We start from the raw sequence: 12,492 nt of genomic DNA, 5'->3' as shown, positions 1-12,492 counted from the left end.
TTTGGCATTACCATGTCATCTAATAATTAGTTTGATTAAATTATGAAAATAGTCCCTATATTTATCAAAATACATTATTTTAGTCTCTATTTTATTTGCTCAAAATTAGTTTTTTTTTCGAAGTATTTTTTAGTCTTTTGTCAAATAATTTCCATCAAACTTCAATAACTATAACTAATCTCAAAATTTTACCTACTAAATTTTAAGGAGTGATCAAAATTTTATCATAATATAGTATAATATTCCTATTTTAAATAATTTACATATAGATTACGATAAAATTATTAAAATAGAAAAAGATTGTATATTTATTTCTATTGATTTTAAAATTTAAGCTTCATATCATATGTTAATTATATTTAAATTAGAATTATTAAATTAGATAATCAAATAATATGAGTCGCAGAAATTTAATTGCTAAATTTACCGAATCCAAACTCAAACATTTTTATTTAATATCCATACAAGAAATTATAGACCCTCAATTCTCAAATCAATGTCCACAAACGAATTGTGGTAACTCAGTCTGCTCCATTGCGGGATCTCTTCTTTTGTTCTTCAATCAATCAACAAGGGAAATCAATTCATCATTGTGATGCCATGCAAGCTCTCGATTACTGATAACTAGAAGGAAGCTTTGATGGCGATGACGAGGCAAGATAATTTTCACCGAGGAAACTATTGTCATGGGACTGGGATAGGCAATATTAGTAAATAAATGAGATTGATAATAAAAATTATTAATATGATAAGAAGAGAGGGAATGGTAAAATTACCATGGAAATTTTTGTAGTAGTATTGAATTGTATTTTATTTTATTTTTTTTAAAAATAAGTAAATTAATCATTTTCAGTGGCGAATCTAGGGAATTGGCAGGAGCTTCGGCCCGAGCCCCCTAAAATGAAAAAATTTCCATTTAGCTCTCTTTATAACTTATAAAATTTTAAATTAATAATAATAAAATTGCACTTTGCTCCCCAAGATAATAAAAAATTGATTTAATCCTTTAAAAATAATAAAGATATGTTATTAAAATTGGTAAAATTACATTTTTACCAACATAAAATATATAATTTAATTCTGCCCAAAAAAAATTTTTGGCTCCACCTCTAATTATTGTACATTAATCAAAGAGCAAACTAGTCTGTTGTTAAAAATTCTATCCTTTTCTATCATTAAAAATAGGTCTTTATACATAAAAATAAGGCTATTTTGTTATTCTATTACCCACACTAATTTTTAATAGTACAAATGGATGAAATATTTATAAAATGAACCAGTTTATTCTTTGATCTAATATGTAAAGAGTAATTTACCTATTTTTTAGTAAATGGGATAAAATGCAATGTGATTCTTATTAAAGAGAATTCCATGGTACGAGGGTATTGAAGTAAAACAAACCTGAATGGTAATTGGGATTTGTTGGCAATCAATGGAAGTGGTGGATACAATGTTTTGAGTATCAACAGCTGTAAGATAATTTGGTAACATTGTTGGAGTGGCAGCTGCTGGTAGTGGTAACTGTGAATGAAAAAATGGCATTTGAAGAAGTGGGAGGCCAAGATTTCTGGTTCCAGTTCCAGACATTAGTGGCAGGTCTGCTGGTTCTGAAAATGGAGATGCTGCTGGCATTGTAGGAAGACCAGATGAAAAACACATGCCAACCATCCCTGCTCTCATGTGCATTACTGCTTGTGACATGTATGGAACTTGATAAAAAGCTCCTCTTGCCATTGACATCATCTGAAAACAGATGAACACAATGCAGTAAGAAATAAATATTGGCAAAAAAATTTGAAGTAGAAAGGGAAAGAGGAGAGAGATTACTTCAACTTGAACTTTTAGTGATTTAATACAGTTAATTGCATCGTCCAGAATCGAAGCTTTGTCCCACTGAAATTTGGCATACACAAAAAATAGAGGTAATGATGATGATTTTAAAAAATAAATCAAATCAAAATGTTGGATTGGTTAGAAATTTCTTTTACGTACTGTAAAACAAGTAGGGGGGGAGGGGGGGGGGGAAGGAATAGTTCTGACAGTTAACTTCATTTCCTCGACATTAAAAAAAAAAAACCATGGTGCAAGTGGCAGCACTAAATTACAAAGCCATCACATTGGCTTTATCAATTCCATGGCAAAATCTAGTTTTTGTACGTTTTTCTGCTACACATGTGAATGACTACTGTCATGAGTTCTGAACTTCCATGTGAAATATCCACAACATAGGAAACACAAATTTTGCTATAAAACGGCTAAAAACATATTGCATCCCTGACTGCCATGGATTCTATTACGACTATAGAGCATGCATATCTAAATTCCGAATTAAGTAATTTCAAATTCGGTTCATGTAATCATCTTTAAAAATAAATTTTAAGACTTTTAAGACTTTACGCCAAAAAAATTTCTGAATTAGAAAGAGGGTGCAGGAATACAGCAACAAAGAAGGGATTTCAAGAATTCCAGTGTTGGGATCGTTACTCTAATGTTAATTACAAGTCAGGGTTAAACTCATGTCATTAACAAGTATTATACTTGATTAATATAGTGTCAGAGATTGATTGATAATAAGGAAAAATGAAGAAAAAAATGAGACCTTGTTACAGTTAGGTATCAATTCTTGCAAAGCTTGAATCTTTCCTCTAATACGCTCCCTGCGCCGCTGTTCAGAGATAAAAAGAAGAAATGGCGGACATGAAACGGAAAATCCCATTTCAAGACAAGTAAATTAAGATTATACTACTATTTGCATGAACTGAACTCACCCTCTCTGAAATCGTATGCAATTTACCACGACGTTTTTGTTTAGGCTGCTGCTGCTCATTTTGGTTCCTCTCAAGTCCTTGAGACACCCCTGCAACCTCCTAAAACCAAATTCAAACAAATGAGTCTCTACATTTATACATATAATACTTAAAGTAGCTTTAAATGAACGTACTTGTTGGAGACATTTCGAGTTTTCTAATTCAAAGAGTTTTCTTTTCCTCTGGTTGGACTGTCCTGAATCAGGTTCGAGTGAAATCTCCTCGGGAAATTCAATGCCTTGCGGGTTCTGGTTTATTGGGTGAGTCTGGAAACTCGAAGTCATTACAAAAGCATTTTGAAAGTAATCATCTTGTCCTACCAACGCAGCAATGGTTAAAGAATGAGGAAGCACCTCATCCCCATGATTCTGAGACGACTCTCCCACGTCTTTGTGGCCTGAAATATTGGAAATGAAATCAGAGACAGACGTTTGAGGGTCCATTGTGAAAGCAACATAGAAATATGGAGGGAACTTATGTTATGCCTTATATACACAGTCCTACAATCAACTTAACTCAAGACTTGGACATAATTTGTGTGTGTGTGTTTTTTTTTTTTTGGGGGGTTCAGTCTGACCTTTCTTTGGTGTATTAAAATTTAGCACCAATAGAAGAGTTGGGATGGTCCTTTTTTGTGAAATTTTGGATGGTATTTTGGAAATCAGAATGTTCAGATAATGGTACAGTTGATGGGGTTTTGGCAGGCTGCTATATGGCAGCAGCATTACCGAAGTGCAGTATGCAGTCAGTGTGACTCAGAAGGAGAGTAGCATAGCATGCTTTGTCCTTTGAGACACTTAAGGGACCAGATCAAAGGTAATTTCAATTTTATATGGCAATTGAGCGGAAGGAATGAAAATTGTCCCTTCTGTTCCATATAAAAAAATGTTAAATATACTTATAATTATTCAATTATATTCGAAATTGTTTCATGTTGCGTTCACTTTTCTTATTAACGTGAATGAAAATTAATATTATATTATAATTTTGCATTTTAATTTGAATAAAATGATGGTTAAAATTTTGTAAGACACTATTCTATGTAGATTCGAACAATAAAATTATGTAAATAATTAATTTAACTTTATTATTTGAATAGTTAATTTATTTAAAATTTCTCGAATGGTTTTTAAGAAAATGAATTTTTTTTCTGGAAGTAATAGCTTTTTTGTAAACTTCACAGGATATCATATGATTACCCTTATCTTAATCTTCAAGTTTTTAAGTATTTTCATCAGTTAAGTTGTTATCATTCAACTCATACCATAAATACAAACCAGAATTGAAAATAAAAATATAAAGCAAAGTAAATATTTACCACAATTATCTTATTCTTTACTAGATTTGATCATGGATTGACTTAATATAAAATTTTAAGTTTGTTTTCAGACCCAGCCTAAAAAATAAGTGTAAAATTTTATCTAATCCAGATCTAGATAAAAAAAAAAAACTAAACCCAAGCTCGCCCAAATTTCGATTGTATTAATTTTTCTAATATTTATTTTTTATAAGAATAAATTTTAAAAATATAACACATCAAATACACTATATTAAAATAAATATTTCCTAGCAAATTGAAAATATATTAAAAAAAATTTATACTTGAATAACACTACGATAGTTGTAATTTAACAAATAAATAGCTCTAAAATAGTAACACAATTAACCATAAAACAAAAACTATATAATATCCAAATAATAACAATAAAATAGTAATAATATAATAGCAAAATGGTAAAAAAAATAAAATAAATAACATCAAGAAAAAAATTAGGTAAATTCAAGTCGGGCCTAGGGACAAAAATTTTACCCAAGACTTGTTCCATTTATAAACGTCCGAATTCATTTTTTGAGCTTATATTTTTTTCAAACCATTTTGTAGACAGACTCCAAACTTGAACAAATGGCTCAGCGCATGATCAAATCTACTCCTCACCTTAATTTTACCATTTCAATTAGAATTACATTTAGCTTTTTATGGATTTTTATAGATCTGTTACATTTTTTTACCCTAGTCTAATTTTATTATTGTTGTATAAAATTTTAAGAATAATTTGATAAAACCAAGACTTTTAACGTAACTTCTAAAATTATAAACTTCAACTTTCAGAATTTATAATTCTTTCTAACTTTTAAACAATAAACCATAATTATCATTTTAGATTGTGATATGTAAAATTTTATACATATAAATTATGTCTAAAAGTCAACTTGATGTATCAAAATATTTTGAATAATAATTTTAATCATCAAAATGAATCTGAACAAAATAATTTAACTCATAAACCTTGAAATTCAAGATATAAAAATAATATCAGAATCCAACCCGACCCATTTTTTATATATTACACTATACTCCTTTTGTATTTATATATGATGTAATTTATCTAGTAAATATTGGAAAATATTTATAATTCACAGCTTAAAAAAAAAAAAAGATGAGGTAAATGTCGATTCATCCAAACTTGAAGGTCCTTCATACTTCCTTTGTTTCAACTCCGAATGCATCTCGACCAAAAGTGATGAGTCAGATTAACTGCGTCGAGCATGGCAATAATATAAGCATACTCCATGCTGCCACCATTACCAAGAAATGGGTACATTAGGTTGCCTATCGGCTAAATGAACTAGTGTTTCTTTACTATATCTTTTTGTAGCGATGTTTATTGGCCCAGATATCATCATGTTCAATCGTCATGTTGACTAAGAAACTGGATTATACATGGGTAAACTTGCTCCACAGCCTGTGTTTGAACAATTTTAGAAACAGAAGAAGAATAACGATCAAAGGGCGTTTCAGTGTACATTTTCCTGTTAGCAATGCTTACCAGTCGTCCTCCCACAAGATCGTAATGAGCATAATGTGGACCCTGATGTTCTCCGAATATTTTATAGGTGACCAAGTTCCGCGGAAGAAGCTTCACGGTTTCTGATCCAAAGGATAACAAGTAAAAGTGTAAATACGTAGGAAAACCATATAATATGAGAGAATTATGTGCATTATTTACCTTCTACAGCTTCAGGTGGGCAAATTAGATCTTGATCTCCTGCAATAGCCAGGACAGGTACATTGCTTTTATGTAGATGATCCTTGAAGAAAAATTTACCATTCCTATCACATAATCCCCGTTCTCGAAAAGCTGACGTGAGCTGCAGAAGAAGTTTAGCTGGTATAGTACCTGAGAATCATTAAAGGAAAAAAAACTTGATAAACCCAGAGTAGAGCACTAGGGATCACATCATAGACAACTCCCATCAAGCCAGAAAATCGGCAACAGATATCAAGTCATAATAGCAGAAAACCGGTTTTGTGTATAAGGACTTTGTATGTAATTCATCATTGGCTACCCGGATGTCATTTACATAGAAACAGTGAAGCTTTAGATTCAAATAAGAAAAGCTGTGGCATTTCGCATCATGTGAAGAAAATATACCCATACTTACAGAAGTTGTTTAAGACAAGCTTTTTAAGCAACTCCGGATGCATCATGTCCTCTGCTGATATTAGATTATTAAGCCAAGCCAAGACATAAGGAGGCCGAGAAGATAGAGGATATGCAGCTGCCAACATTGCCCCTAATGGAACAACAGGTACATTAAGAGCCTGTGCAGGATCTGCCTGCATAACAAGTGCCATGATATTAGTTTCTCAAACCAATTTGTATCAAGCTTTTAAGTAGGTAGTTACCAAAATCACATCATCATAAATGGCAATTAACACTGGTTCACCAACTTACAAGAGGTAAGAGTAATTTGAGTGTCGAACTTGAAGATGTGTAATCAAGTGATGACGCCAATGTAACAACAGCCTTGAGTTCAGGTTCCCTTCCTTCAAAACCTTCCAAGAAGATATATAACACACAAAACCAATGGTTATTTTTATTGACACGAGAAAAAGGAAGTACAATATAAAGAGAAGCACATTAAAAACTAATACTAGAAAATGCTTTTGATTCAAATAGAATCAAATTTTAAATACATGCCCCCTAAGTTAAATTTAACAATAGCAACATTCTATGATACTAAAAATATATTTGACCCATTGGCTCCCTTAGGGCGGGGAGCGCTACTCTTCAAATAATAATAGGCTTATTATTTCATACACTGCCACTGGAGTTTAAAAACTCCACAAGCAAGGTTAATGGGGTAACACATGCCCCTTATAGTACATTAAAAAATAAATAAAAAATAAATGGGTAGGTGTCACTCCACTAACCTCGCTTGTGGAGTTTTTACACTCCACTGGGCAATGTTATGGATAAGTATCCATAATGAATATGCTTGATCCTAACAGCAACACCAGTTTGGGCAGGAAATATATATATAAATATCTTAGGACCAAAAGGTGGGGGGGTTGAAGGCTCATCAGGCTTGAAAGAAGAAGATGAAGAGTACTGTCTGACTAGAGATCCAACATAGATAGGGCTCATTCATTCAAACAATAAGGAGAACAAAAACATCGGACATATCAGTAAAGGGCTCAGCTAAATGAAACCACAGGCGATCTCATTAAGAATAATCTTCTTTTTATAGCATTGGCTGCTCAATATGCACCCTGTGATAATTCAATAGCTCTTTTTTCAATTGTTATTAAACAGGTGATGACACATAAAGCAATGGCATAACAAGTACTTAAGTCAGTGGGTTATTATAATAATATTTATCTTTTTATAGATAATGATTTTTACTTAGTGTACGACATTGACAAAATTAAACATTGAATAAAATATCCCAAAATATAACAACTTCAAGTGAATACATAATTTTTTTTACAATTTATTACATCATGTACAAAAAACCAACCAATTAAAGATTGGATTAAAATCATATATAATATTCATTGTAGAGTTAATTAAGGTGAAAATTATAGCTGGAAAATGAGATGGCAACAAAGTGAAAAAGAGAGTTTAAAAAAGAAGCCAGTAACAAAACAAAATTGTAACAAGGCTCAACTTGTGATTAATAGAAGACCACAAGAAATACATGCAAATTATTTTTTCCAAACTTGTGAATGAACATAAAATTAAAGACCAAAAATTTTTCACTTAACAAGTTGAACAAATTTTACTAGTGTAAATATACTAGTTATATAGGAAAACGCCAAATTTTTACGCTAATTATATATTGGGAGGGATCCACTTACACTAGTATAAAACTAAGGTAATTTACTCTCAACTTGACGTGCATGATCTATATATGAATAGAACATGGAATATGATGTTTGAATTGTTGAAAAAAATTAATGGTACAAAAAGTCATGAAAGTGTTACACTAGTCTAAATAGATCCCTCGTCTATATATATACATATACACTGTATATGTATATATAATATTCAACTTTAAAAGTTGAGTCTACTTAACCTAAAGTGGCTACTCGACGGGCATAAAGCTTTTGTACACCTTAAATAATTATAATTTGTTTCCTCCACTAATCATTGCAAATCTATGGCAGCTTTACAATTCTAGTTTGATGAATTGTTATTTAAAGCTTAGAATAAGACGAGGTCACCACAATATGAGCTCATTTTAAGGTTTTCAAAGTGTAGTTCCACTAATTGAGGGATGAATCTTACTTTGTCTCCTATGCATTAGTATTGAAGAGTGAAAATCATCAGCATGTGACAAACTGCAAATGATGGTATCTTACCACACCGTGCCAGCTTAGCATAAAGCAATATGCCTCCCATTGAGTGACCAACCGCAAGCAATTTTCCATCCTTTGGCTTTGTGTGTGCCCTTATGTACTCCATCTATATGAATGAAAATGCGAATCGTCAATTCAGCCTAAAGACAGTAGACACTGATAGCATACAAAATGCAAAATAACAAATGGAATTCATAACATTCTAAATAAGAAAGTAAACTAAAAATAATTCAGCATTTGCATAGCCTTCCAGCATAGCAAAATGTCACCTCACCGCAGCAGGAACATCCTCCTCCAGATAGTGATCAAAATCCCAATCATACTTCACAATCAAGTCAAGTTGTTTCTGAAAATCTTCTATTGTTGACGAAAGCCGCTCTTGCATATCAATGAACTGAGGTGAAACAGATCGTTGGCCTTCTTCAATAATATTTACAAGTCTTTGACTCAGATCTCTAATTTGGCTAGTTATACCAGAGTTTTGTTGTTTTTCCAATAAGTTGGAAAGGTTTGCCCTTACCTCCTCAAAGCGATCAGATAACTGAGAACCTTCCAAAAGGTTTGATATTTGATCAAACAATTTAGCAGAGATAAGCCTTGATTGGCCATCACTGAGAAAGCCAGAAAGTCTCTCAGACAAACGCATCAAGATTTCTGTCAACTTCGACACCAATTTTGACTCATCCCATGCTGTTGCAATCCCTATCGAATCTTGTCCGAAATGAGAAATCTCAGAATCTGATAAAGTATCAGAAACATTATTTGGCTGCTGCACAGGAGACATTCCATTTGTAACACCCTTAGCAACAGCTTCCATCTGCTCAGATACTGCATTAGCACTTTCCTTAATTTGTTTGAAATTTGATCCCTGCACACTTAGCCCAGCACCACGAACTTCAAGAATCCATGTGTCAAATCCTTGGCCAGACATGTATCTTGCAAATGAAGACTGCATATCCATCTCACATTTATCAGGAAAAGGATCATATTTATAAGAAAAAGAGAAGGAAATAATATTCAGCATCTTAAAGTTATACGTAAAAGTTGGAAGACATCATTATTTGCTTCAACTCGACTGTAGGTATTCATGTAAGTGTGCAGAAAAGGTAACATGAATGGCACTTTTAACTGTGAGATAGTCATGACTAACCAAGGCAACATACATCAAACATATAGAAGTTGACAGGTGGTGACTTTTGATGCCATAAAGGGTCCGTATGGATTGAACTATCATTTATGAGCATTTCGTTGAGCATGGTTCACAATATTTGCCTGAGGGCTATCAGCCTTGGTTTTAAGAAATTTTGAAACAAACCCAGAGGCTATCACCAGGATAAACAAAAGCGCTGATATACTATGTGGTTATAATACTGGCTGCTGATAATCAACAACACAGTGCAAAACCATCTTCTTAGGCTCATCATAGTCTGGTTTCTGAGAAGCATCCAGCCGATTATAAAAAATAAAAAATTAAAAGAAACCCAAATTGAACAAGTTCTGGTTGTTGTAATCATGTGCTAAAGGCCAAATCAAATGTTCATTAGTCCCTGCTACTCCATGCGCAAAAACAACTAAAAGATATAGAGAAATCCTTGGACCAAATGCAGCGTAAAAACCTATAAGCAAATAATTCAGCATTTTAAGCCAAAAAGAGCATACCGAAACAATTTACATCTCTTTGAAAAAAGAAAGAAGCAAATTCTTGGGAATTCTTGCTTATATATATACCTACCGTTTTAGACTTCAATTTTATGCATGACGGTTACAGGACGGTAAGGCTTAAACAAATTGGACCGAACTTCTGAATTCTCGTTTTAATATACAAGGTCAACACCAACTCCAATCGAAGTTAGTTTAACCCAACTTTTTCTCTCCATACTATTGGGGAAACCAAAAAATCCATATTCAACTATCTCAAAACAAAACACACAATTTACCTCGGGAGAAAGATCGTACCCTATGGCATTAGTCCCCACCCCAGATAATAATAAAAGGGGGTGATTTCTCGGGGTCGCCTGTTACAACGTAGTGATGGTTATAATCATTTCATCTCATCAATCTATAAGAAAAAGGGAGAAAAAAATAGCGATAGCCGAATTGGAAATATCAAAGAAAACGACAAACCTGAGGAGGAGGGTGATAACGCCAGAGGGCGAGGCGCCAGTGAGAATTGGGAAGGGAGACATAGTGGAGCTCGTCGGCGGTACAAATGGAAGGCTTGTCGGGAAGGCTGGCGGAGGTAGAGAAAGGTCTTGAAAGCAGACCCAATGAGGCAGCGGGGCGGAGACAGCGAGGTGGGAGGGTGAGAGTTGACCTGCGAAACGGACTGAGCGAGCCGATGCTGGAGAAAGCTACGTGAAGGGCGGTGCGGATATCGGATTGCATTTGGACTGGGAAATGGAGCGTACACATTCTACTCGATTCTATTCTATTCTATTCTATTCTATAGTCTTCTGTTCTGTCTCGCGCTACGCTTTTGGTTTTATTCTTGCACAAAAGCAGGAAGAGAAAAACTTGAAAGAGAAATGGCGGTGACTAGATTAGTAAATCAATTTTTTTGTAAATTAGTTTTGTAATTGAAAAATTATGAATTTTGTGTTATGAATATTATTAAATGGATATTCAATCTTTCATATTTCATCTTAAATGTTTAATATTTCACCTTTCATCTCCCTTCATCTTTCACCTTTCACCTTTCACCTTTGATTTTCTTTGATTTATATTAGTTTGGTATTTTTATGTTTTTCATTTTTTACATTTATGATAGGATACATATTACATTGGTGGTGCTTTTTTAATTTTATGTATTTTATTTATTTAATTTTTATTTTCTAAAGAGAAAATATTTGATACATTATTCTAGATTAGACTAGAGTTTTGAAAAATACTTTGTTAAAATTAGACTAGAATTTTTAGACTACACAAGTAAAGTCAAGAGATTAACAAGTATCCTATAAAGATATAATAAAATATTAAAAATAATTATCAAAAAATATATATGATAATTTTTAAATTTGTTTGTAGATCAATGCAATCAATATTAACCCTTTCAAAATTTTTAGCAAAGTATACTATCAAGACATCATTTTTAACACATTTAAACCTCATCAAAACATACAATCAAATACCAAAATTTTCAGCAATTAAAACGGTCATTTAACAACTTTTGAACATCATTTAAATCACATTTAAGCATCATCTACACATACATTTAGACAACATAATTTCCAACTATTAAAACCGCATATTAATATCTTTTAGACATCATTTAAATCACCTTTGAGTATCATTAAAGCATACAATTAGATACCATAACTTTCAAGAATTAAAGTTATTATCTGACCACTTTCGAACATCATTTAAATCACATTTAAGTAGCACATTTCAAACAGCATTATACCTCATTTAAAACAGCCACATTCGAAGACAATCAAATAACAACTTGGATAGTTTAAACATCATTAATTCGGAAAACATTATGACTCCAAATTCGGACAGCATTGTAATTCATTTAAGCACCAACATGAACCATTTATGCAACCTTAATTTGGACAACATTAAAACATTTTCGAACACATTAAAGATTCATTTGGACAGCCACATTGAGAAACATTAAGACACCTTAAATCAACCACATTCGGACAATATTTATTCACATTTTTAATAATATACACTACTTCTAATATCTATGTATGTAACATCCTTAACTTGTATCCGTCAACGGAATAGGATTATACGGTATTACCGATCAAATCACAACATACAACATACATTTCTCGAACATAAAGCCATTATCACATAATCATCAATCAAACATAATCATATTGTCCCTTACAAGGCTCTGCGAGACCTTAAAACAAGCTTGAAAAAGGTTTGGGACTAAACCGATAACATTTGAAAGCTTTGGAAAACTTAGAAAATTTTCATGCAAGAAGGGATCACACGCCCGTGTGAACAGACTGTGTGCCTCACACGGCCACCAGACACGCCCGTGACACAGGCCGTGTGAAAACAGGGCATACATACTGACTTGCATCACAC

General features: G+C 32.7%; 3 protein-coding genes across 4 annotated transcripts; all 3 read right to left on the bottom strand.

Moving 5' to 3' along the window:
* Window positions 1-383: 383 nt before the first annotated feature.
* Window positions 384-2,013, bottom strand: LOC108459890 (uncharacterized). Its single transcript, XM_017759290.2, has 3 exons — window positions 1,828-2,013; window positions 1,402-1,743; window positions 384-692 (listed from the first exon to the last, which is right to left on the bottom strand). The coding sequence occupies exons 2-3, from the start codon at window positions 1,741-1,743 to the stop codon at window positions 615-617; spliced, it is 420 nt and encodes a 139-aa protein (XP_017614779.2). The 5' UTR covers window positions 1,828-2,013; the 3' UTR covers window positions 384-614.
* A 427-nt stretch (window positions 2,014-2,440) lies between these two features.
* LOC128279337 (uncharacterized) lies at window positions 2,441-3,600 on the bottom strand. Its single transcript, XM_053026512.1, has 4 exons — window positions 3,385-3,600; window positions 2,942-3,204; window positions 2,769-2,867; window positions 2,441-2,665 (listed from the first exon to the last, which is right to left on the bottom strand). The coding sequence occupies exons 1-4, from the start codon at window positions 3,530-3,532 to the stop codon at window positions 2,543-2,545; spliced, it is 633 nt and encodes a 210-aa protein (XP_052882472.1). The 5' UTR covers window positions 3,533-3,600; the 3' UTR covers window positions 2,441-2,542.
* A 1,480-nt stretch (window positions 3,601-5,080) lies between these two features.
* Window positions 5,081-11,053, bottom strand: LOC108457923 (uncharacterized). 2 transcript variants are annotated; one of them, XM_017757134.2, is made up of 9 exons: window positions 10,576-11,053; window positions 10,389-10,466; window positions 8,726-9,400; window positions 8,455-8,557; window positions 6,545-6,645; window positions 6,252-6,426; window positions 5,816-5,986; window positions 5,636-5,736; window positions 5,081-5,551 (listed from the first exon to the last, which is right to left on the bottom strand). In XM_017757134.2, the coding sequence occupies exons 1-9, from the start codon at window positions 10,861-10,863 to the stop codon at window positions 5,495-5,497; spliced, it is 1,749 nt and encodes a 582-aa protein (XP_017612623.1). In that variant the 5' UTR covers window positions 10,864-11,053; the 3' UTR covers window positions 5,081-5,494. The 2 variants fall into 2 exon arrangements, with proteins under 2 accessions (XP_017612623.1, XP_052882471.1); XM_053026511.1 differs by lacking the exon at window positions 10,389-10,466.
* Window positions 11,054-12,492: the final 1,439 nt, after the last annotated feature.

This window comes from Gossypium arboreum, chromosome 4 (genome assembly GCF_025698485.1).
Source record: "Gossypium arboreum isolate Shixiya-1 chromosome 4, ASM2569848v2, whole genome shotgun sequence".
Lineage (NCBI taxonomy): Eukaryota > Viridiplantae > Streptophyta > Magnoliopsida > Malvales > Malvaceae > Gossypium > Gossypium arboreum.
Note: the sequence above shows the minus strand (reverse complement) of the source record. Positions and strands in the feature narration are given on the sequence as shown.

Bases quoted from the DNA above. Each gene is read 5' to 3' on its own strand.
- LOC108459890 (XM_017759290.2), bottom strand. From the start codon at position 1,743: ATGATGTCAATGGCAAGAGGAGCTTTTTATCAAGTTCCATACATGTCA. The intron at 693-1,401 runs GTTTGTTTTACT...TGCCTATCCCAG, and splicing joins AAATCCCAATTACCATTCAG to TCCCATGACAATAGTTTCCT.
- LOC128279337 (XM_053026512.1), bottom strand. From the start codon at position 3,532: ATGCTGCTGCCATATAGCAGCCTGCCAAAACCCCATCAACTGTACCAT. The intron at 3,205-3,384 runs GTCAGACTGAAC...CCAATATTTCAG, and splicing joins TTTTAATACACCAAAGAAAG to GCCACAAAGACGTGGGAGAG. The intron at 2,868-2,941 runs GTACGTTCATTT...ATTTGGTTTTAG, and splicing joins ACTCGAAATGTCTCCAACAA to GAGGTTGCAGGGGTGTCTCA.
- LOC108457923 (XM_017757134.2), bottom strand. From the start codon at position 10,863: ATGTGTACGCTCCATTTCCCAGTCCAAATGCAATCCGATATCCGCACC. The intron at 9,401-10,388 runs GTAAATTGTGTG...ATGGATATGCAG, and splicing joins GGTACGATCTTTCTCCCGAG to TCTTCATTTGCAAGATACAT. The intron at 5,737-5,815 runs GTAAATAATGCA...CCTTTGGATCAG, and splicing joins CCCACCTGAAGCTGTAGAAG to AAACCGTGAAGCTTCTTCCG.